Source organism: Acartia tonsa, chromosome 10 (genome assembly GCF_053477335.1).
Source record: "Acartia tonsa isolate MP-2025a chromosome 10, ASM5347733v1, whole genome shotgun sequence".
NCBI lineage: Eukaryota > Metazoa > Arthropoda > Copepoda > Calanoida > Acartiidae > Acartia > Acartia tonsa.
In genome coordinates, this window is record NC_137269.1 from 18,129,442 (window position 1) to 18,153,414 (window position 23,973).

General features: G+C 33.7%; 2 protein-coding genes across 3 annotated transcripts in view; one reads left to right on the forward strand and one right to left on the reverse strand.

Moving 5' to 3' along the window:
* The window catches only part of sdk (sidekick cell adhesion molecule), a 214,935-nt gene that overhangs the window by 167,297 nt on the left and 23,665 nt on the right, over nt 1-23,973 (forward strand). For both annotated transcript variants that reach the window (XR_013882967.1, XM_080173856.1), the window contains exons 8-17: nt 3,786-3,974; nt 6,521-6,586; nt 15,139-15,279; nt 15,625-15,869; nt 16,133-16,621; nt 17,953-18,172; nt 18,589-19,757; nt 19,880-19,983; nt 20,572-21,192; nt 21,392-22,095. Coding sequence is in view for 1 of the 2 variants with exons in the window: in XM_080173856.1 (XP_080029982.1) it covers nt 3,786-3,974; nt 6,521-6,586; nt 15,139-15,279; nt 15,625-15,869; nt 16,133-16,621; nt 17,953-18,172; nt 18,589-19,757; nt 19,880-19,983; nt 20,572-21,192; nt 21,392-22,095 (3,948 nt within the window). In the remaining variant the exon portion in view is untranslated. The remainder of the gene's footprint in view (nt 1-3,785; nt 3,975-6,520; nt 6,587-15,138; nt 15,280-15,624; nt 15,870-16,132; nt 16,622-17,952; nt 18,173-18,588; nt 19,758-19,879; nt 19,984-20,571; nt 21,193-21,391; nt 22,096-23,973) is intronic.
* LOC145329580 (matrix metalloproteinase-9-like) overlaps nt 1-23,973 on the reverse strand; it is a 142,414-nt gene that overhangs the window by 78,589 nt on the left and 39,852 nt on the right. The gene's annotated exons all lie outside the window — the stretch shown is intronic.

Sequence of the window (23,973 nt, forward strand, 5' to 3'; positions counted from 1 at the left end):
GCTGACTGCTGAATTTTTGGTGAAGATTCCCAATAACAATGAGCATGACGTGTATGATTTACTTTGTCCGTCAGTCTGTCGGTCATGCATAAAAAGACATAAAAAAATATTTTTTTTTCCAGAAAGGTTTCGTGATTTCTATGAATTATTACATATTTATTAAATGAACATCTTCTATATAATTCATTTTGTCTGTTTGTCCTTCCATGAATTTATAGTGCTTTACTACTCATGGATGTTGTCATCCTCGTTTACTAGTGCAATGGCTTTGTATAAAGAATCCATTCGTTTTTTACCTTTTTATTGATATTATATCGTATTATATAAAGTAGTAAGGGCTTTTGTCTGAAGCTTAGATTCTTAATGATTACTGAAGCGATAAAGTTATTTTTTTATGTAAGCTTTACATTTGATGGTTTAAAGCCATTCTATTTTGATATTTAAGCTAGTGTATAATACATTACTGTTAATTTTTTACCTAAATTTTGCTGGCTTCTAAAGCTCCACTACTAATGGATATAACAGTCTATTTAAGTTCATTCTTTTTAAATAAAAAAGAAAAACATTAAAAAATATGAAAATCTAAGCAAAAGAAAATAGCAAGGTTTAACCATGCAAAAATTATACCTTACGTTTCATTTTGTGCGATTCCTATGCAAAATTTTAAAGTCTGTCGTTTTTTCTGGGTCAAGGGAATGTTTTAAAATAATCGAGCAAGAATTTGGGGTGTTTATACACTGACAAACTTACTATAAAAAGTAGCATAAGGTTGAATAAACAGAAATAGCAATACCATTAATAACAAGTTGTTTTATAGTCCTTCAATAAAGTAACAGGATGTCATTGTCTATGTGTGTACCGAAGGATGTAGCTAACCACTGAACCCGATATAGTTCTCCTTTACAATGTAGAATTTCATTGATACTGGGAAGGTTTTTAACTATTTTGGGGGAGGATACAACCACCCTCAGAAGAAGAAAATTTAGCACTAGAAAAAAAAATAACCCCACCTCCAACCCAACAATTTCTTTTTTAAACCTATCTCAAGAGCATCTAGAGGCATCTAGGTGCGTGGTTGCTAGTGATTAAAAAAAGAGAAATTTTGGTTTCTCTTTTGTGTATGGACGTCAGATTTTAAGAAAAATACCGCCATATTATTAAACTATTCTGCATTTGGATGAGGAAAAATTTTATTAAATTTAATCTTATGAGTTTGTATTTGTTAGGTTAGAAAACTTGATAACCTATGAAAAATGGAAATGTTTATAACTTTTTTGGGGGAGGTAAGACAAAAAGTACATCCTCCCCCAATTTTTATTTTTTATAATTAAATTAAAAAGGTGGGGAGGTGGTCTACCCCCTCCCCCCCCCCCCAATAAAAATATATTAAAACCATCCCAAGTCTTAAATCTAATAATGAAAAAGCTATGTAAAGCTTACCTAAAATAGAGAACCCAATCAGTTTAGTAGTTATTGAGAACTTGATTTTCAGACTATTGAACATATTACAGGATTTAAATTGATTAAAATCGTAGAATATCCATCTCTCTCCCTGGCTAAAAAAAATGCAATGTTTCAATTCATATTGCAAGTATGCAGGCAAAAAAATCCGCAATAACGAAAATATTCATAGCAATGTAGATTTTTTTTTAAAGGGGGGAGACGGATGTGCCACTTTTTGAAACCAAAAGTAAAACGCGCATGATCTTAGCCCATAAAAGAGTTACAGCTCTAAAATTCGGCACAGCAGTTGCTTTTGTGGAAAACAATATGGAACTGTGAAGAAACGGCGGCGTAACCGCCGAAAATCGCCGTTTTGCGACGAATTTTTTTTTGTAAGATTTTACACTTATTTTTAATATTGACATGTTATAAGTGTTATATTATAAGCGTCACGTGAAAATATAAGGGAAATTTTTATGAGAAAAAAGTTTATCTCAGATGATTGAGAACTGTCTAATTTGGCGAAAAAAGGCAAAAACGAATTCGGTGGAAAACGGCGGTTTTTCGGCGGGAGCGGCGGTTCCGCCGCCGTTTCTTCTCAGTTCCATATTATTCTTCACTTAAGCAACTGCTGTGCCGAATTTTAGAGCTGTAACTCTTTTATGGGCTGAGATCATGCACGTTTTACTTTCGGTTTCAAAAAGTGGCACATCCGCCTCCCCCCTTTAAAATTTCATGTGGTTTGTTTTTAAAAATAGAACTGCAAACAACAAAAAATTTGCTGCGAATTTTTTGATTGGGAAAAAATTGTGCAAATTTTGACAGGCGGCTACAGATACGGCTGAACTTACAATTACGGCTGAACGCTACAGAGGCTGCCGAATTTTTATATCCGCGGAAAGCTGTTTATAATACGATGCGGTAAATAACTATTATCTCTCTCTATTATCTATGAAAGTTTCGGAGTAGCTTAACTCCAAAAATGTGCCTATTTCATGTAAAGCTAACTCAGCGGGTATAATGCAATATCGTACATTCTAATATACGTCACATTTTATACGGGAAAGATAGATAATTTATGTCTTTCTATCCTAATACTAGATAGCGAAATGTCTATCTATCTCATTATCAGTATGCTTCTAGACTAGACTAGATTTTTGGGGGCGGTAAACCTTCTTAAAAAGTAAATAATTTTATAGAGATGCCTTTTTTATTATCCATTATATAGATACCTAGAGTTAACTATTACCCAAAATTAGATAAAAAAAAATAAGGTTCAGTTATAATATTACTTTTTCTTGAAATAATCTATATTAGTGAAACAAGACCTTCTAACAAGCTTCACTTATAATTTATAGAGTAACTTTCCTGCATAAAAAATATTTCCATAAGTTTTGCTTCCTGTAAGTGAAAAGTTTCCATACTCTTGTGGCATAACTGGGCCAAAACTGGCTTACAACTTTTTAAAAGGGGTATTACAGCTATTTATGATAATAGAGGCAACGCCCCTAGAGGCCTCTAGTGACACTTAAGGTAATGGGAATGGGAAAAAGTCGGCCCTTAACTTTCAATATTTGTTTTTATAAGGTAAAGGAAAAATATGTTTTTTTACGGGGGGGGGGGGGGATTATTTTTTCTAGAGGCTATTTCTTTAGGGAGAGTGAAGATTCCCTTCCCCAAAATAGTTTTAAAACTTTTCTATGCAACAGACTTACTACTTTATATAATAGGATATGAGTAGGTTTTCTGAAGGCACGTTTCTAATCTTGATGGTGAGGGGGTTGTTTGATAGACCTTCGTTCTAAAGAACCTTATCTTTCTATAATACTATCATTTCTCTAAAAGTTCTAACTGCAATTCCAATATGAGATGCGGCTGTTTTTAGCCAAGGCATTATAAGTGGCTTCATGGAGATTGGAGGTACCCTTTCCCATAATTAGATAAAAAAAATTCCTAGGAAATATAGAATAGTTTCGTTACAGACAGACAACCTAATTTTAAAAAATGATCATGAAAATAAATGGTTAATATTTGATAACAGTACGAGAAATGTTTTACAATCGGCGTTAAATGTTATAACTTGCTAGTAACAAATAAAATAAGAAATAAAAGATAATAATAGTGTATTTTGCAGATAAAAACTTCTTTTGTTAAAAACAATATTTTTTTATATTTTCCTATTAACCTTAAACTTGTACTGAAGTAGATTTATTTCCACAAAAATCTTCTGGTTTGTTACAGACAAAAAAACTTATTTTTCTTGTATAGAAAATTTTTACAAAATGATGCAAATTCTAGGTAAATTAAAAGTGAAATTGTTTATTCTCATATAATTTTTTCAGGTGGTCAAGTGAGTTTTTCCGGCCGAATTCAGATTCTGGAGGATGGCAGCTTGTTGATAGCCAGCGTCCGGCCAACGGACGGCGGCGAGTATACGTGTGAGCGTAGCAACGAGGCCGGCGAGATCAAGGGGTCGGCCTGGTTATCCGTACTCGTGCGCACACAGATCATCCAGCCACCGGCGGACACAAAGGAACGCGGCATTTTCGCTATGGATTTTCGCGCATTTTTAAAACTCAGAATTTCGCGCCAAAAAAAAAATTAAATGGCTTTCCTACTTTGTAACTTTTTGTTTGCCGAACTTTCTTCTGTAAATTTTTACTTCCTGATATATTTTGTTGTAGTATCAGTTCTAATTATATCTTTCATCAGAGGGAAGGGAGTTTCGAACCTAATTTAAAAACAGTTGACCACGGACACCAAAATAAAACAAAAAAGGCCCTAAAACAGCCTAAATTGACGACAAATTTTCCCCTGTCATTATATCCACGTATATTCTATAGGTAGGTCTACCCATTTAAACAATACTTTTTTGTGAGTAATAATTATATGTGCCCTCCCCTGGATGTACACTTTCATACCTGCTACTTAGATAATTTATATTTCCCTCTCGTTCTATCTTTAATGGCATGGATAAAGGAAAGAGTCTCTTAAAACAATTGAAGTATGCTCATAAGTAGCGAAGCAATATTTAACAAACAATTCACGTAAATAGGTCTTTGTTGGGAAACAAAAATACAGCTTTTGGCATCAAATTTTTAAATCAGAATATTATACTGCCTTTGTTAGTTTTTGAACACATTAATTGATCGGCCATTGCCCTATCCCTTTAGATCCCTGATTTTCTACAATTTACACTTTAAATTTATGTATCACAATATCCGTGAAAGTATCAGACAGTATTTTAGTATCAATCTATTGTTTCATTAATCATTTATTGCATAACAATTCAGGCAATTTCCAAAATCTTTTTAGGAAATCTTTCCCCCCCTTGAAACCTTGAAAAAAATGTATGTATGAACTATCATATTTTTGTTAACGCCAATTCTATTGCAAAAATAACCCATGTATAATGGATATCTTTTTTTGCATGTAAGGAACAATATCATTTAACTGTTTATAATAATAAGAACAGACAATATTATAAATTTTAAAGAAAAAAATTTCTGGAGAAAATTTAGAGTCATAATAGTTGTATAGGAAAATGCGTAGGATTTCTAATTTTCCCTCTTAATTGAAAATTATAACATTTATTATTTTTATTATTTCATTTTGTTGTTGTATACTTTTTGTAATCCTTTAAGGCACTTTCTTAAAGGGAGAAGAAAGATTTAATCCCCCATTCACATTAGATTGTAGTTTGATACAGGGACCTAAAGTAATAAGACACTGGCATATAAATTGATGTACATCCCTAATGATAATACACAAAATCCCCTCTCCTGTAGAAAACAATTATTTGTTGAAACGTTTGGACACGCAACTTAATGAATCAACTAATCAAAATTCATTAAAAGACCCCAAGTATGTTAAGGCAACGAATAAGAAAACATTATGAAAAACTTTGGGGACTAGTGTAATAAACAACTAATGTCCCCTTTCCTTCCCGAGTTCAATAACATTAGTATAAACCATCCCTAAAGGAGAAACCTGAACTGTCTAGTAGTTTCGAGGTCTTAAAGAACATAAAAAACGAACATACTTTTGCAGTTTATTAATAAATGTCCTTGTGTTTGTTATGTATTGTATAACAATTCTGCACAAAGCAGATTTTTAACCCACAAGTTTCAGACCTTTATGCACAGTTTCAAATTTAGATAAACTTTGCTGGATAACCTCTAAACTCAAACATCCTTGCTCAACCAATTTAGCAAAAAAATCTTTCAAAATTAGCAAAAAAATCCGCCATTTAAAGTTATTTTATTTGTGTAATGTGTTGCGCTTGTTGCCTAGGCTATGGCTATTCTATATTCTTAATTAGTTGTGTTGATATGCCAACTAAAATCTAGGAATTGTCATGTTATCTTTGGGGGGGGGGGGGAGTTCCCTCGTAGTTTAGATTGGACTTTTAAACTCTGTTTATTAGAGTAAAACGCTAGATGGAGAAAGGATTAAATAACTCTATCTAACCATCGCAACCACCTTGTGCAACCCTTCTATTGTGTCATTAAAAATCAACCAATTGTGTCGCTTATAAAAACACAGTCAAGTAGCAGAAAATAATTTAGAGGCAGAAGAAAGAGGTCTTAGAAAAAGGAAGGGAGGTAGTTGTCTGTAGATACATCTATACTATAGATCTGTTCTTTGTTTAAAGTTTTTTAATATCTTTCGATACATTATCTGAACACCATTCACTAATATGTGTATATTCTACTCTTATTTTGAAAATTTAAAGGTTGCAAAAAAATGGCAAACATATTTCCGGCATATTATTTGACTATTAAATTACACCCTCAGACATTTACACAATTTGTGTTACACCCATTTTGGTGGCGTAGTTGATCTGTCAGTCTGTCTGTTTGATAAAACTAAACTACCAATTAAAATTACTCTTTCTGCAAATTACAATTATTACAGATTACAGTTGAGAAGCAATTGTATAACCTAATTAATATAAGTCCCCAAAGTTTTTTTTTCAGGAAATAAAGAACATGTTACAAATATACAAGTCCTTATACCAAAATATATAAACAAATATTTTTTACCAAAATCCAAAGCGAAAATGTTGGTTTATTTCAGGTTATTCTTGGCCACATAGCGAAGCTGTACTGTAAAGTGAGCTCTGATAACAATGTCGACTATCAGGAATTTATTTATGCAATATTTCATTCAAATTTTGAAATAATTTAACAATATTCTATTATTATTATTATCATAAATAATTTATGTCATACATAAAATCAAGTATAATTAATACCTTTAAAAAAGGTTATTTAAGGGTTCTAAATTTTATAGATTTTTTTGGTTAATTCTTAAAAGGTAAAGTATATAATAAACAATGTTTTCAAATTTTCATCCTATTTAAAAACATATTTGATTATTTCATTTTCAATCAAGATATATTTTTCCGCTGTGTTCATTTTGGTACAAACTTAAATATTTAACCTTGATTTACAAGATAATGATGTAGTTAAAGATACTAATTTTTAGGTCATATATTTGGAATAAGTAGGGTGAGGTTGAATTCTAGAATTAAATTAATTTAATGTTAGTTTTTAAGTTTTAAAAAATACCGCATTTGATTGATAAATTGTCTTATTTACATATTTTGGCTTTAAAATACATATTAGGTGCTGTATTTCACTGAACATTTTATTGCATTAATTTATAAGTATATATTTTGTTGGATTATCTTTTACAAAATTATAAATTTTGCTCATACTTTGTTAAAAATGTTAGTTGTTTAGAGAATAGGGTCTATAGTCTGAATTATAAGTATCCATACGAAATGGATAATATTATTTGAATTAGCATTAGATTATTTATTATAATTTATTACAAAACATGACATAATAGTAAAAATCTAGTAAAAAAGGAAAATTTTGTAGCTAATTTCAATAGAAAATTTTGCTACTTTTTGAATATTTTTATTATTTTTGTGGGACCACTTTGAATAATAGCCAGTAGTTGGACGTTAACTTTATGATGATAGACAATTTAGGATAATATCATCTGTTAGAAGTGTATTTTACCATACTACAAATAATGAGTAGAGCTCTCTTTAATAAAAAGTAATAAGGTTAAAGTTAAAGGTTTAAGACTAACTGCATCATAACCAAGTTCATAAAAATTGTTCTCATTGCTGCTGTGTATGGCACATAACATTAGTTTTAAGTGAAGGGAGAATGTATTGTTATTACTATGCACCAGACTTTCAGGCAAAGGTTGTGCAATCAAAGGGTTGAGTAGAGGTGGAAAAAAAGTAAAAAAAAAGTTTCGGTTAGGTCATTGATGAGATTAAAGGAATTCCACAGGGGTGTGTAATAGAGCAACATAATATCCTTACAATAAAGTAACAGGGTGTCTTATCTGTTTGCTTGTTAGTACCTAAGGATCTCGCTAACCGCTGTACCTATATGTTTTTTTTACAGGGTAGTTTCTAATATGTCCTGAGAAGGTTTATAACTGTGTGGGGGGAGGGTACCAACACCCTTTTAAGAGAAATCGCAAGAAAAACATAACTAACCTCATCGAGCGACTGAGAAAATAATTTGGCAAACAGTTGTTCTAAAAGCAATTCTTTTACGTTCTGCTAGATGCCTCTAGGGGCTTAGCCGCTAGTTATGTATATTATAGGAGGTGGAGTATTATCACCCTTAAAAAATATTGGGTTAACTTGATATACCTGACTATACTTGCTACATACTGTATGTAATCTTAGGCTATAAAGAACATAATTTGTATGATGATCAGACCTCCAATATCAAGGTGTTCTTTCATTGTAGATATCATTTTATAAACAGCTAAATAATCAGGTTGATAACCAATCCTGCGTTAGGACATTAGATATCCTGATAACAAAGCATCTTATTACAAGATTTGTCTTAAAATTTGCAAATATTCCAGGTTAAAGTGTTTCTAATACTGTTTGGACGATTTTTCTTAATGGCACTCCCCTCCCCAACCTACTGAGTACAAAGCATTGCATTCTATAATACATCTGGCTAATATATTGTAGTTATTGGAGGAATAATTTACCCTCTATTGTTCCCTTCTTGTATCCCTGCGGTTGATAGACTCATTGAGAATCATAATGAAACTGAGTTGTTGCACCATGTAGGCTTTGGAGGTGTGTTATCACTTCCACGGGTTGCAGGGAGGGAGAGGACGTTAGGCTGTAAACTACACTGGTACCCAAAGTATTATATTCACGTTATCGTAATCGTTGGGTACATTTTTAAAATTTGGATTGGCTTGTTCTGTACTAATGTTCTTTAACCAATAATTTTAATCTATAGAAAGGGTAATTTATGGCCCTTGAAGCATAGAGGTTAGTAATCATTTGCGATTTTGATAAGCTAATAATGTAATCATGTGGAATTGATTGCACACAATCTTTAGGCTTTAGGCCAGTTTATTGCACTAGAGATAAAAAAAACTGCCATTTTAAATATTTATTTAAATGAAAATGGTTTCAAGCTAGATTCTCTCTGAATTGAATCATTTAAAACTCGGGATTTAACTTCTGCCTTTTGTCAATGATATTAAAAAGGATTATTGAAGTATAAAAATGATTAGATAAACTTATCAATATTTTTTTTTAATTCCAGAAAAATTCCACTGTACAAAATGCTTAAGTAAGGGTTATGATAGGAGGATGTAAGTACCATAAATAATTAAACCACTTAGACGATAATATTCAATTTAGGATGATTTAAGCATGGGGCAAAGTCTAAAAGGTCACTCATTCATATATTTTTATCATAGTTTTTTTGCCTGAAGCTTAAGTTTTCAATAATTTTCAAGTTTTTAGTTAGATTCATATAGGTCCTGTGATGGGTTTAGGATATTCAATTTTCAGATTAGGCCTTATGATGGTTTTGGCTATGTCTGAATGTTTAAATTTTTGCATAAAGATTTTAATTGTTGCAAAAAAAATAACCTTCATTTTTGTAACATTTTCGCACTAGCTTAAATTTCCAAGAATTTTCTTTTAAACAAGGATGACAACATCCATAAGTAGCGAAGCACAAAAAATTGTGGATGGGAATACGTAGATTTAGAAGTAGATTGTTGTTTCTTCAAATGACGGGAAATTTAATTTTGATATCTTTAACTGAAAAAATTTTGAAAATCGGACCATAAACACCAAAGATATGGGGAAAATTTGGAAAATATAAAAAATAGCCTAAAACCTGCTAAAAAGCAGTCTGACCGCCATTGATGTTTTATAGTTAATTGGGCCCCTTAATGATGGAAATGTTATCAAAAAATTTCTATCTTTTATAGGAGCCGAGAAAATCACGTTTCTCCCAATTCATTAATTACGGACGGACGGACGGACGGACATTGTGAATTATAGAGTAGCTTGGCTACTAAAAACAATGATGGCTTATTCAACAATAGCTAAATAGATATTTTTACTTTTTCGAAGTAGTGAAGTATTAAGTTTAATTTTCCATCAATAGCAGTTACACTTGTAGGGGGGGAGAAGAAAATAGCCCCAGACTGGATTAGTGGTTAGCAAGATCTAATTTGACAAACAAAAAACCTTACTACTTTATACAATACTAGCGGCTTAGCCCCTAGCCTCTAGGGGCTTTGCCCCATGAGGTAGTTTTAAAAAAAAAATATAAAAAAAATTCTGGTGCTCCGAAACATACTTCTCCCCCCCCCCCCAATTTTTTTTTAGGGGGGTGAATTTCATTTTTGGGGGGTTGGGGGTGTCCCACCCCCCAAGAAAATAGCTTTAAACCACCACAGGACCAATAGTAGAGAAGAAACCGATCGGTTCAGTGGTTACCGAGATCTACTACTTTGTATTGTAGAAGATTGTTTTTGCTGTATAAATACATATGTGTTAGAATTTGATATAAAGCTTCGCTCTTATAAAAACACTTACTGAATTATAAAGACTAAGGAGCGTAAAATTACATGAAATGACCTCAACCATGGACTTAGAATTTATAATCATCCCTGCTGCATATACTATTAAATATTGTTCAAACTTCTTTAAATTTTTAGACAGAATGATTAAATTTTTAAATCAAATTTTTATAATTATGTTTCTCGTATCCATTCGAATCCGGTGGATAGGAACCGGTTCTCATCCATACGAAAAAACTATGTCTAGCATCGTTTTATATCCAGCTTTCTACGAATATAGAAATGTACAATCATAAGATTAAAACCAGTTTTTTTAGCCGGTGCCTCCGGCACCTCGGGGCTAAAAAAAACTAGTTTTAATCTCATAATTGTACTTTCTATATCCGCGGAAAGCCGTTTATAATACGATGCGAGAAATAACTATTAATATTTTAAGAAATCACAGAATTTACCAACTTACTTTTTATATTAGCCTAAATATCAAAATATTTTTTTTTCCTAGGTTAAATCCTATTATATAAAGAAGTAAGATTTTTTGTCTGTAGCGAAGGATCTCGCTAACCGCTGAACCGATATGGTTCTCCTTCACAGCAAAGCTTCTCATAGGTTCCGGCATGGTTTTAGGCTGTATTATTTTTATAAAAAGTCCGGGTATGGTTTTAAGCTATTTTTCTGCCCTTCCTTGATGGTACCTCTAGTAACTAAAAATACAATTATAATCCTGTGTACCCGACTTTATAACAACATTCGACACAACAATTTATTTTTTCCACAGAATGTTTTGAATTGTTTAGCTTTCATGGTAAAAAGAATTACTATGATATTGTGTGCTATTCAGTGTAAAAACCTTATTAATTTTCTATTTTCAATGTGATGATGTTTAGTTATATAGACACGAATATAATGTTAAAGGGATTATAGAATTTAGAGAGTCAATACTCAAAACAGCTCTTGCAAATTTTTTTTTGTAAAAAAGCAGCTTGACCTCAGCTGAATTATAAATTTACTTCTGAATCAGCCTCGAGAAACGGCTGCGGTTTAAAAAAATGGCTTTAAACTGCGAATAGTGAAAGCAGTTGCAGATTCTTATAACATAGAAACTGCAGCTGTCCGAGTTCTGAATCTGCAGTAAACACATGTTTAATATCTTTTAAAATATGGGTGGTTCTTTGATTTAGCAATCTTTATCTTAAAGTTAAAGCCGTGCATTGAGTAAATTTTAACCTTTCTAATTCCAAAAGCAGTAGATGGATGCTCTATGACTTATAATCTCTTTAATCCATTCATTGGGTGAGGATTACACTCACACAAATAATTTATTCAGTTACACTTCATCTACATATATAACAGAATACAGAAGGATTAATTAGGGTTGTCCACAGGGTTGGCAGATAAAAAACCCACCCCAAAACCCACCCTGTTTTTTGCCCTTTAACCCACCTTAAAAAAAACAATAGGGTTTTAGGTTTTTGGGGTTTTATTAAAAAAAAATAAAATTGTTTCAAAAATAAGTTTATTTTTCATTGTTTATATAAAAAAAATATGTTTTTCATTGACCCCTTACATGTATTTAACAAAGGAATAGACTGCTGTGCTTGATTTTGCCATTGTAACGGGCTCAGGAAGAGATATACCAGCAAGAAAAGCACGTACAGTTTTAGGATCTTTAGATCTTTAGATTTTTGCATTTTTTTCTGTTTTTCCTGTAAATAGCAGCCAACTTTTCATCTTGCTTATGTCCTAGCCTGTTTTTAAATATTAAAAGAATGGACCTAATTGGTTTCATGGCACAGTGGTTTTCTTTGTATTTTTATAGTAGCTATTAATAGGTTATTACTTATTTTAGGTTAGGTTAGTTAAGGGGTAATGATTGCCCCGCAGGGGTAGAAATAAGAGAAAAGCTACTGTGAAAATACTATGAAACTCGCTGCGCCATAGAAAGAATCGTCTATTACATATTATATAATTATATATAATATATTATTCAAGCTTTTACAGTATAAAAACTATAAAAACCCAAAATACCCCAAAAAAAACAAAAAAAAAACCCAAGAAACCCCTAAAACCCGGGTAAAACCCCTATTTTCCACGACCCCGGGGTATTTTTAAAAAAACCCGGGTTTTGCACAGCCCTGGTTGTCCACTGCTTTATTTGTTGATTTGATAAACCCTAATATTTCAAGATAATGGGTAATAATATCATCCTTATATAAAACTAACAGGATGTTTTTGTGTAATAGAGGATCTGATAAACCGCTGAACTGATAAGATTCTCCTTGACAGTGTAGCTTCTCATAGGTCTTGGAAAGGTTTATAACTACGTTGGGGATGGTACCACCAATTTTTCAAGAGAAAACCCACTTGGAAAAAACCATACCCCTTCTAGGCCTCTAGATGTATATACTAAATTACTAAACTAAAACAAATTAGGGATGTCAGATTTTTAAAATATTTTGATGTACCCTACCACTTATTATAGTACCTACGTCTTGTAACAAAATAGAATTTTTATTTGTGTAATTTACTTTACCTTTGTCAGTACTATACAAACATAAATTAAAACATTTAGTTTTTAAATTATTTCAGGTTATATAAAACATTTTATTTAATTCTTATCTAACTCTAATAAATATACCTAAGTAAGTAATATTACAGTAACCAAAGTTTTTATTTTAGATATAATAATATTCTTTAATGTGGATCTGATGTATAGGTTTTGTGCTATTAATTTATGACCCCTTTTTCATTTTTATAGTACAATTGATTTTTGACAGGAAATTGTAAGGATTATAAATGTACTAATAATAGATGTAAAATCCTGACAACTACCAGTGTCGTACCTTTTTCGTCTGCTAGCAAATTTTCTTTCTGACCTTTCGTAGGATTTGGTTATGTAATTATTTACGATGTTATTGGTTGATATTCAAAGACCCAATTGAAAGCCGGCACAGATTGTTTTACTCTAATGTAAGCTTATACAAATTAGATATCTGTCCTGTGTTAATGTACCTAGAAAAATTGGGTATAGTCCTTTCCACGACATCCCTCCATAAGGAGCGATTCTTCGTATTTTTCACAGTAGCTTTTCTCCTATTTCTACCCCCTGCGGGGGGCTCTAACCCTGCAGGGCCAATTACCTAACCCCGTGGGGCAATCACCTAACACAATATAACCTAACCTAACCTAAAACAACCTATAAAAAGCCATTTTAAAAATACGAAGAATCGCTCCTTATGGAGGGATGTCGTGGAAAGGACTATACCCGAAAAATTAAATATAGATTAATTAAGTATTGATATTCATGTTTCTGGGTGATAAAACACTTGATGTTGCAAGGTCTAATTAAACTTTCATTAGAGTACACTTTTCTTTATTAGTTTTTATTCATTTCTATTAGAGAAACAGAAAAAAATGGATTATTATACATATAAATTAGCATATGGCCTCTAATAGAAAAAAATATTTTTTTTACTTTTGAATCAAAACAACTATCAATTGTTTAAATCAAAGTAAAAAGGGTGATTATTTATTCAATTTAATTTTAGCGAATTTAATGAGTTATTAAAGATTTCAATCTGAATTTTTGTGTCTAAACATCACAACATTTTTAAAGGACATCCTGCAATAAAATAAAGTTAAATATTTTAGTGGCCATTCTTTTAGCCACAGAATAAAGTTTTGTTTGTGTCTGTTTATATGTGTTTATCTCAGTAAGTCTGTGTATGTGTGTGTGAGTATGTGTGTGTGTGTGTGTGTGTGTGTGTGTGTGTGTGTGTGTGTGTGTATGTGTGTGTGTATGTGTGTGTGTTAATATAACTTCATATTTTAACAAATTTACCCTTGCATAACTTTCAAACTTTTTCCTTACCTCAAGGTGGAAAAAAGAAGTGTAACATGAGATGATATATTCTGTCCAAACTTTTTTTGGTCGCTTGGCATTTCTAGAAACTTGGTACAGTTTTGTATGTTCTATATACTAATGTAGCTGGATGTGTACTTTATGATCTCAAAAAAAAATTGTCTAAACCTCCTATTCAGGTTTTAGGCCATTTTGCTGGACAGTTAATAGGAATAGTTATCCCACCGTTTTAATCATAGACAGCTTTCCACGGATATTAAAATGAAAATTTATAAGATTAAAACTAGTTTTGTCAGCCCCGAGGAGCCGTAGGCCTAGGTAAACAAAACTGGTATTAATTCTATGATTTTTATTCTAATATTCCTGGAAATTGTAATACGTTGCTATACATAATTTTTCAGTATGGCTTAGAATCGGTGCTAATCCAGCGGATATGAATCGGTTTCGAAGCCTTACTGAAAAGAGTCATATTTATCTAATTTTTTTGTCTTGTATTTATATAATAGTTTAAATGTACATTAGCATTTCCTGATATTATTAATGTTATTTAAAAATTCATAAAATGCAGCAAAAACGTCATTATGTTAGAAAGTTAAGTAAAAGTTTATTCATTAAAACGTAATAAAACGTCCTGTTTTTACATCATTAACTTTTTAAAAGCTAATGAAACAACTTATGTTCAATATTGAAAAAAGCACCATTTTACTACGATTTTTCCTCTACCCTTCATGAAAATACTGTTCCGAAGGGTGCATAATAATTTTACGACAAGCAAAAATACAGTCAACCTATTGGCATTTACAGTTTTGTTGTCAATTAACACCTATATTTTTAAGGGGTATGACAAAAATACATTTATTGCAGTTTATTGTTAAATTAAATCCTCCATACTTAGACTTATGTGATGAAATAATAAATTCTTTTGAAATATTGCAATATAACAAAAAAATAGGTATCCTGGTATCACGAGGGACAACTGATCCAGGACAAGACCACTCACCGGATCAACCTGGACAGTGACGGGACGCTGCAGGTGGCAGAGGCTCGGGCCAGCGATGCTGGCAAGTATACTTGCGAGGTTAGCAGCTCAGGTCAGGATACCTATTTTTTATACCTTGGCTATATTAGGGATAGAACAATGTTTTTTTTTTGGTTAGTTTTTTAGAAATATTGAGGGGATTTTAGAGGGATTTTATTAAGGTTCCATACATAAAGTACAGAAATATTTTTTCTCATTTAAAAAAGACATCAGTTTTTATGAAAACTATTCTTCTTAAAGGAGGGTGGTTACTCCCAAAACGCATTTAAAAGAAATTTATAATCAAGCTTTGTTTGTTCTATTAACAAAAAACAATAATTCTGTCATTAATATAAAACACATTCTTCGTAATTAAAAAGTTTGGGTTATCTAGTTTAAAATACCTTTCTATGTTAAGGTGGAAACGACAAACGTACTGCTCGTCTGGATGTTATTGAGCTGCCCTACGCTCCGCTTAGCGTGACCGCCGAGCGCGTCAGCTCGAAGCACCGAGCGGTCAATGTAAGCTGGACGCCAGGATTTGACGGCAACAGTCCAATTATTAAGTACATAGTGCAATACCAGACTGTACCCGAGGAGGGACCCATACCTGAAGATAGTTTTAGCTGGATTACGGCTTTGTCAAACATTAGCTCAGCCTCTAGGAAAGATTTTTAATATTAAACCACGTAACATATGTTAAGGGAGGGAGGGGACATTGGTGTGTAAAAATACCTGTATACACCTTTATACATCTTGGTCCAGGCTTTTAAATCAAAACTTAAATTTTATCATCATTGGGGATATACATCAATTTATTGTCTTATTACTTAAGATCCCTGGGTATATTTCAGTTTTGCCCCTAACTTTGCCAATTTTCATCTATACATCTACTTTTTCATTAAATTATCAATCAAAATACTTACAGATCTGTTGTAATGGACACAATGCGATCATCCGCCGCATATACCTTCCGCGTTTCCGCGGTCAACAGTGTCGGCGAGGGACCCGCCTCCTTGTCCTCCAACCGCGTAGTCCTGCCACAAGAGCCGCCATCTGCGCCACCCCACGGTTTTGTCGGATCCGCCCGGTCAGAGTCGGAGATTATGATTCAGTGGCAACCGCCGCCGGAAGACGCTCAAAACGGCGAGGTTATGGGCTATATGGTCCGTTACCGCCTGTTTGGCTATCACGACTCACCATGGTCCTACAGGAACATATCTCAACCAACGCAGCGCAACTATCTGATCACTGAATTGATTACTTGGAAAGATTATGAAGTACAGATTGCAGCCTATAATAGGAAGGGCTCGGGGGTATATACTGAACCTATCAAGATAAAAACCCGAGAGGGAGTGCCAAGTGCCCCACCAACCAGAGTTAGGGCTGAGGCCGTGGGTTCTAGAAAGATTAAGGTAAAAATATTTTCTTTTGTACAGTCTCTTCCAGGGTTGTCGAATTGGGCACTTTTTTTGATATTGCTCCACTGGAAAGGAGAACCATATCGGTTCAGCAGTTAGCAAAATCCTTCTCTTGATACAAAAAAGCTTACTAATTTATATAGTTAACAAGCGGCTACGGCCCTAGAGGCCTCTTGAGGGCACTTGAGGAGATGAGAGTAAAATTTGATAATCCAATTATTATATTAGCTTTGAAAAGAAAAAGTAAAAAAAAATTTTTGGGGGGGAATAATTTTTTTTTTTGGGGGGGGTTTCCTCCCCCCATTTTTATTTTTAGTTTAAAAAATTAAAAAAAAAGTTTTTGGGGGAGTGTAATTTTTTTCTAGGAGCAATTTCCCCCAAAATAGTTATAAACCTTCCCAGAACCTATGAGAAGCTACCCTGTTAAGGAGAACCCGATCGGTTCAGCGGTAAGCGAGATCCTTCGGTACAAACACACAGACACACAAACAAACAGACACACATCCTGTTACTTTAGTATAAATATGCCCTCCCCCCTCTTTTTTAACCCCCTCCCTTTTTTCTTTCCCCCCAAAAGGGGGGGGGTGCCTAAAACTGCCCAAAATGACCTTATATTGGGCGGCCCAAAACCGCCCGCCCAAAACTGCCCGCCCAAAAGCGCTCGCCCAAAATGACAACCCTGGTCTCTTCTGGAAATACGTTGATAATAAAAAATATGTTACTTCATAAAAATTCATGTTTCTTTGTTACTTATCCAATATTGTCCAATAATATTGATAAAAATATCAGGAAATATTTAATTAAAAAAACAAATTTCTATATAAAAATGCTAACTTTGGTCAGAGAAAAGTGTAAACATGATTTATTAATGAAAAATAATGCAATAATCAACATTTATAGCCGTTTACAATTGTTTTTATGGCAAGGAAGGGAAACATAAAAGAAAGTTATAAAACATTATTGTACATTATTGCTCTACTTATGTCAAATTTTAAACTTTTACATGATTATTTTTTAATTTTAATTTTCTGCAATAAAACATTTTGCGTGTGAAGAAAATTTTTATTTTTCCTTGTCTTAAGATATACAACACAAAAAAATAGGAAAGGGTGTTTTACCCCTATCCATTTCAGGGCGAAGCCACTAGTTAATTAAAAATGTAGAAGATGCATTTTTGATCAATTTTCCTTATTGAAAAAATATCCAAAAACCTCACAGATAAAAAATACTAACAATGTGTTTTAATCAATTTAAATTTTTTTTGCGACGTTTTTGTTTCTTGTTTGCTGTCTAATTTTGATTTATTTTACTAAATGAATATTCAGGTATGGTGGTTGCCGCCTGATCCACAGAAGATCAATGGAATTAACCAGGGGTACAAGCTGCAGGCATGGCAAGGGGATCCAGATACACAGGACCGTCCAGACAAAACAGTCACCGTTCATCCTAACCTGTTGTCCCCACTCAGTGAACAAAGTGCCGTAGTTGAGGATTTAATCCCGTGGACAGCTTATAATATGACTGTGCTCTGTTTTACCAGCCCAGGTACGAAAGTTTACAGCTTTAGTAATAGATTTGCTATTCAATAGAATTGATTCTCATATAGGACAATTTAGGATAAACTGAATTCTCCAAAGAAGAAATGGACAATTTTAGTTAAATAAATTTATATTCCTTCTTTCTCTCTTAAGTTTGCCAGCTACCTAACTCATAATTCTTACTTATATGGGAAGAACATAATTATTGTCCATTGTTCTATCCCTACGATTAAATTGCAAAATTCTTCAACTGTTTTCTAGACAAAATTGGTGTAGGATTCTTTTCTGGGTTTGTCCTTTCCTTTTTTTATTGATTTTATTGTAATTATCAAAAAAATGTAAAAATAAAAATTATTTCACCAATAAAAAATACCAAAAATAATGTATATTTCTTTAATAAATACTAATATTACACTAATTAAGGTGACGGAGCAAGATCTGTTGGTGAGCTTGTTCGTACCCAGCAAGACTATCCCGGACCCGTCAAGGGCCTTAAATTTGAAGATATTACAGATAGGGGCGTCAAAGTCTTGTGGGGTCCCCCTGAAAAGCCAAACGGTATTATTCTTGGATATACCGTCAGATATATGGTTAAAGAACAGATACACACCCTTATGGAGAAGAATTTAACTGCAGAAGAAACAGATTTTTATCTAACCCAGCTGAAACCCACCACTCACTATACCCTGGAGGTTTTTGCCTGGACTGAGGTTGGTAAAGGAGAGGCCAGCTTTGCCACAATTCAATCGGGAGTGGAACCTGTGCTGCCCGACCCACCAACAAGACTAGCCGTATCAAATATCGAAGCTTTTTCGGCTGTTCTACAATTCACGCCAGGATTTGACGGAAATTCCTCCATTACAAAATGGATTGTTGAAGCTAGCAGTGCTCGCAACGCGTCATGGGCAACTGTTTATGAAATTTCTGATCCTGACGCTTCAACTATAACTGTTAAGAATCTTGTACCATACATGGAATATCAGTTAAGATTAGTTGCTAGCAATGTTGTTGGACGTTCTCTGCCCTCGGATCCTACTAAGAACTTCCAGACAATTCAGGCCAAGCCCAAGCATGCCCCAATGAATGTTACCATTCGTGCCTTTGAATTTACAAAGCTGAACGTCCGCTGGACGCCTTTGTCTCAACAAGATTGGCATGGAGTTGCCAGAGGCTACAACATTTCTTACAGAATTTTGGGCGATTCATCTAAACTTCATTCTGTATCAATTGAAGATCCTACTGCCAATTCTTTTGTTCTTGACGATCTGGAAGAATATACAATGTATGAAGTTATACTACAAGCTTATAATGACATCGGCACCAGTGACGCTAGCGCCACAGTGGTAGAGCGGACAAACGAGGCAACTCCGGGTAGCGGACCACGTGTTGTTAACGCTACTGTGACGTCATCAACGACCATTTTGGTCACATGGGGGGAAATTGCAAAAATCCAACGGAATGGTATTATTGAAGGGTACAAGGTGTACTACGGGGCCAAGGATGTACCCTTCAAGTATCAGAATATTAAGAATAATATCACAAGACAAACTACTTTGACTGAGCTGAAAAAGTACACCAGATATTCTATACAGGTGAGATGTTTTTTGTTGATTTTTTAACAACTATGCTTTTATAATAAATTTCTATTAAGATAAGCGGATGCTTATAAAGAAACTAAACACATGATAGATTTTAATATTTTCTTTTAATTCAGGTTTTGGCGTACACCAGGATTGGGGATGGTAAACTGAGCACACCCCCCATCCAAGTCACAACTTTTGAGGATGTACCTGGCCCTCCATCAAATATTAGTTTTCCAGGGGTGTATATTTTCATTTTGTAAAGTCTACATAGAAAACCTAATCAATATTTTTACACATTTCATTACGTTTCAACTAAAAGAAGGCCTTTTCTCCTCCCCCGTCCGTAATTTTTAGGTTAGGCTAGGTTATATGACTAGGTAGTCGAGCTAAGATTAGGGGGGGGGGGGGGGTATAAAAATTTAGAATATTGTTTCCTCTTCACCAAATAAAAAAAGCTGCAATACCAAACTAAAAGAAATTGCCTAAAAAGTTTAAATTCGTGTGAAATTTGTCTGGTAAATAAGTAAACTTTGATAAATATTTAAAATTGTTGAAAAATAGTTCTGTGAAACACAAATAATATCAATAATTAAAAGTGTTTACTTTAAATATTATTATTTGATTTGAACATTCTTTTTAAAACTTTTGTAGGTTATAAACAGGGACTACAATTCTATATTATATATAATAGAAAAGATTAAAATCAACAAAAAATTACTTTAGGATTGGATTCACATCTTCTAAATAATTAAAACTTTGTTATACTATTTGTTTTGATGAAAATCTAATTTTAAACAAAATAAAAATAAACACCAAAATCTGTAGATGTCTCCTATACAACTGCAAGAATAATTTGGGACGTGCCCGCCGAACCTAACGGCGAAATCAAAGCCTACCGCCTCAACTATCATCTACTGGATAACTCTTCAGAAAATTACACCCGTGAATTTCTGCCCAGTGATAGGACCTTTAGGGCAGTTGGGCTTGATCCCATGTCTTACTATGAATTTTCTGTGGCCGCAAAAACAGCCCTCGGTTGGGGATACTCCTCAAAAGGCGTTGTTTACACGACGAATAATAGAGAGGCGCCGCAGGCGCCATCCGCGCCGCAAATTTCGCCCAGCCAAATCCAGGATCGTCAGATTACCTTCAATTGGAATCCTGGATCTGACGGGTATGCCCCGTTGAGATACTATACCATCCAATTTTCTGAAAATTTCGGGCCCTGGCAGATGGTCAACGACAGGTTGGATCCTAGCGTCACATTTTATACTGTCTACAATCTACGGCCGTACACAGAGTACAGGTTTAGGATTCAGGCGGTCAATGATATAGGTCCTAGTGGTTGGTCGGACCCGTCAAACTCTACCAGGACCCTGCCCTCATCACCGAGTACTATGGTTACGAAGGTCAAGGTCACCCCAATCACCAGAACAGACGTCAGGTAGGAATTTTGATTAAGACCTACATATTTTTCTTCTTATAAACAGCTATTAAAGCATTTCAATTCAATTTAAGTGCTCATTGGATATTAAAAAAGCACGTTATTGTCTCTCTTTTGTAAACTTTAGAGGAATTTAAACAATGATTCTATTACATAAGTTGTAATAAAAATGTTTTATTGAAATATTTATTAATTTCAGAGTAACTTGGACCCCGCTAGACATCGCTGACTTCAACGGTGACGTAGAGACCGGCGGCTATATTGTCGAATACCGCGAGGTTACCGACTTTCCATCGCCCCTCAGTTCCCCGCCTCAAGTTGAGCTGAAAGGTGTTTCTGTCAGCAAAGTGGTCCTTGAAAATCTGAACAAGGATAAAAATTATGAAATCACAGTGATCGCCTTTAACTCCCAAGGCTACGGGCCCTCAAGCCGCCCCGAAAAGGTGTATGTCGGCGAAGCCGTGCCAACCGGGGCACCGCAAAGGATCGAGGCCCGGGCTATTTCACCGACCGAGGTGCGAATCAGCTGGCTGCCCCCAAGCACTGACCTGCAAAACGGCGACCTTTTAGGCTACAAGATTTTCTACCGGCCTATAAATGTGCCTGAAAATAAAGAGGACATAGAGGTGGTTTCTGCGACTCACAATTCTCACTCCCTCATCTTTTTGGACATGTACACGAACTACACAATCAACATACTGGCCTTTAACCCTGCGGGCGAGGGTCCTCGCTCTGAGAGTGTTCACGTACGAACCCTGCAGGGTCTGCCCGGGCCCCCCGCGAACCTAACCTTCTCTGAAATTACCATGACAACGCTGAAGGTTTCCTGGAAGATGCCGGAAAAACCAAATGGTGAAATTCTGGGATATGTTGTAGCTTACAATACCACGAAACAAGATGAAAGTAAGTCAGTTTTATTAAGTAGCGGAGCTACTCTTTTTCTATGTGTATGTCCTTGCGTCCGTACAGTCTCTGTGACGTAGAGTTCCTGGATTATAAAGCAAAGATGTTTTACAATTTGATTTGGCTTGGTTCCATCGTTTAAAGTTTCCATTTACTAAGTATGGCATTAGTTTATTGTACTTTTTTTTATTCTTAACTATAATAGCTTATCTGATGATCTATTAATATATTATTGTGTGTTAATTTATTCTAATCTAATATTTAAGATAATTAAATTGTATTTAAGCAGAGGTGGATTCTTTAAAAAAATTTGCCCCACTAATCGGTTAGTGAGGCAAAATCGTTTTTGAGAAAAATTCTCTAAAATCACATTAAAAATCTACAAAAATTGAATAAAATCATATAAAGGCGACTCACAATTCACACATAAGATTTTATTTAATTTTTGGAGATTTTTAATGTGACTTTAGAGGATTTTTCTCGAAAACCATTTTGCCCCACTAACTGATTAGTGGGGCAAATTTTTTTTAAGAATCCACCTCAGGTCAATTTAAACTAACAAAACCATTTATTATGTAATAAATTGAAGGGGGATTTTGTTAAAGATATCAAAATTAATCCATTAAATACTCTTAAACAAAAGTTAAAATAATCTATCATTGCCCTATCTATAATTTACAAAATAAAACTAATGCCATTGAAAAGATTTCATTGAATCTAATTTAAATCAGGAATCGTCAGGGATATGTCAATGGGCGATAAATTAATATGTATTCCCAATGATGAAAGACAAAGTTTCCCCTCTGTATTTTAATGTTTTTCGTTGGAAAGTTTGAAAGTAACAAAATAAACTTCAATTCATGTGAAAGTACCTGAAGTTTTGAGCTAACTATTAAGTAAGATAACCACAAAACTTTGGGTACCATTTTAATTTAAAGTCCAATATCCTTTTCCTACCTGAATTTAAATGCTAGCTGTGATAAAATATATGTTTATAGTGTAAGGTATTCAAACAATGCTATAACAATTTGCCATCCCGATTAGAATCAACTTTATTACCAATATTAAGCTTGACATTATCATGTACTCGTATGCAGATAGGGTATTTACTAGTGGGACAATCCTATTATATAAAGTAGTACAGTTTTTTTTTGTTTGTTAATTACCTTAATGTCCAAACTTTTTAACCAATAATTTAATCTACAGATTAGTTAATTTGGGGATGTACATATATCAATTATTTCCCATTGTCTTATCCCTTAGGATCCCTCGGGTGTATGTAAGTCATAGTTCTTAATTTCTATTGGTAACGTCACTTTGACATACATACATTTGATTATGCTTTAGTTATAGAGTAACTGCGCATTACTTACAGGCTAAAAGGGTTTCTCATTCGTTGGCTTCTAAATTTAGTGAATTCTTATTGGTTGGCCCATTAAGCTGAGTGTTTAAACTTTTCAACCACTAATTTTAATCTAAAGAAGGGGTAATTTTCAGTATCATCAATTTATCAGCCATTGTCTTATCCCTTTCGATCCCTCATAAAATCTACACTTTTTACTTTTTTTACAAACAGATATCCTGCTACTTTAACATATCTATTCTTTAATTAACTATTTAGCCTTTAAACAAACACAATTTAAACTAAGAATACGAATGGGTTAGAGTTGGGGTTTGAAAGAAATGTTGGTTTTAGATTTCAAGGTTTTTAAACGCAGTTTAGTATTAAAAAATACGTTATCTATCCTCGCTATCATTGCTTAAACCTTACGAGAATTAAACTAAATAAATACCTAACAACTAAAGAATAAAATCCTATTGTTTTAAATATTTGGTTAATTGTATGTTTTCTATTTAAAGTACATAAAAAGAAATGGA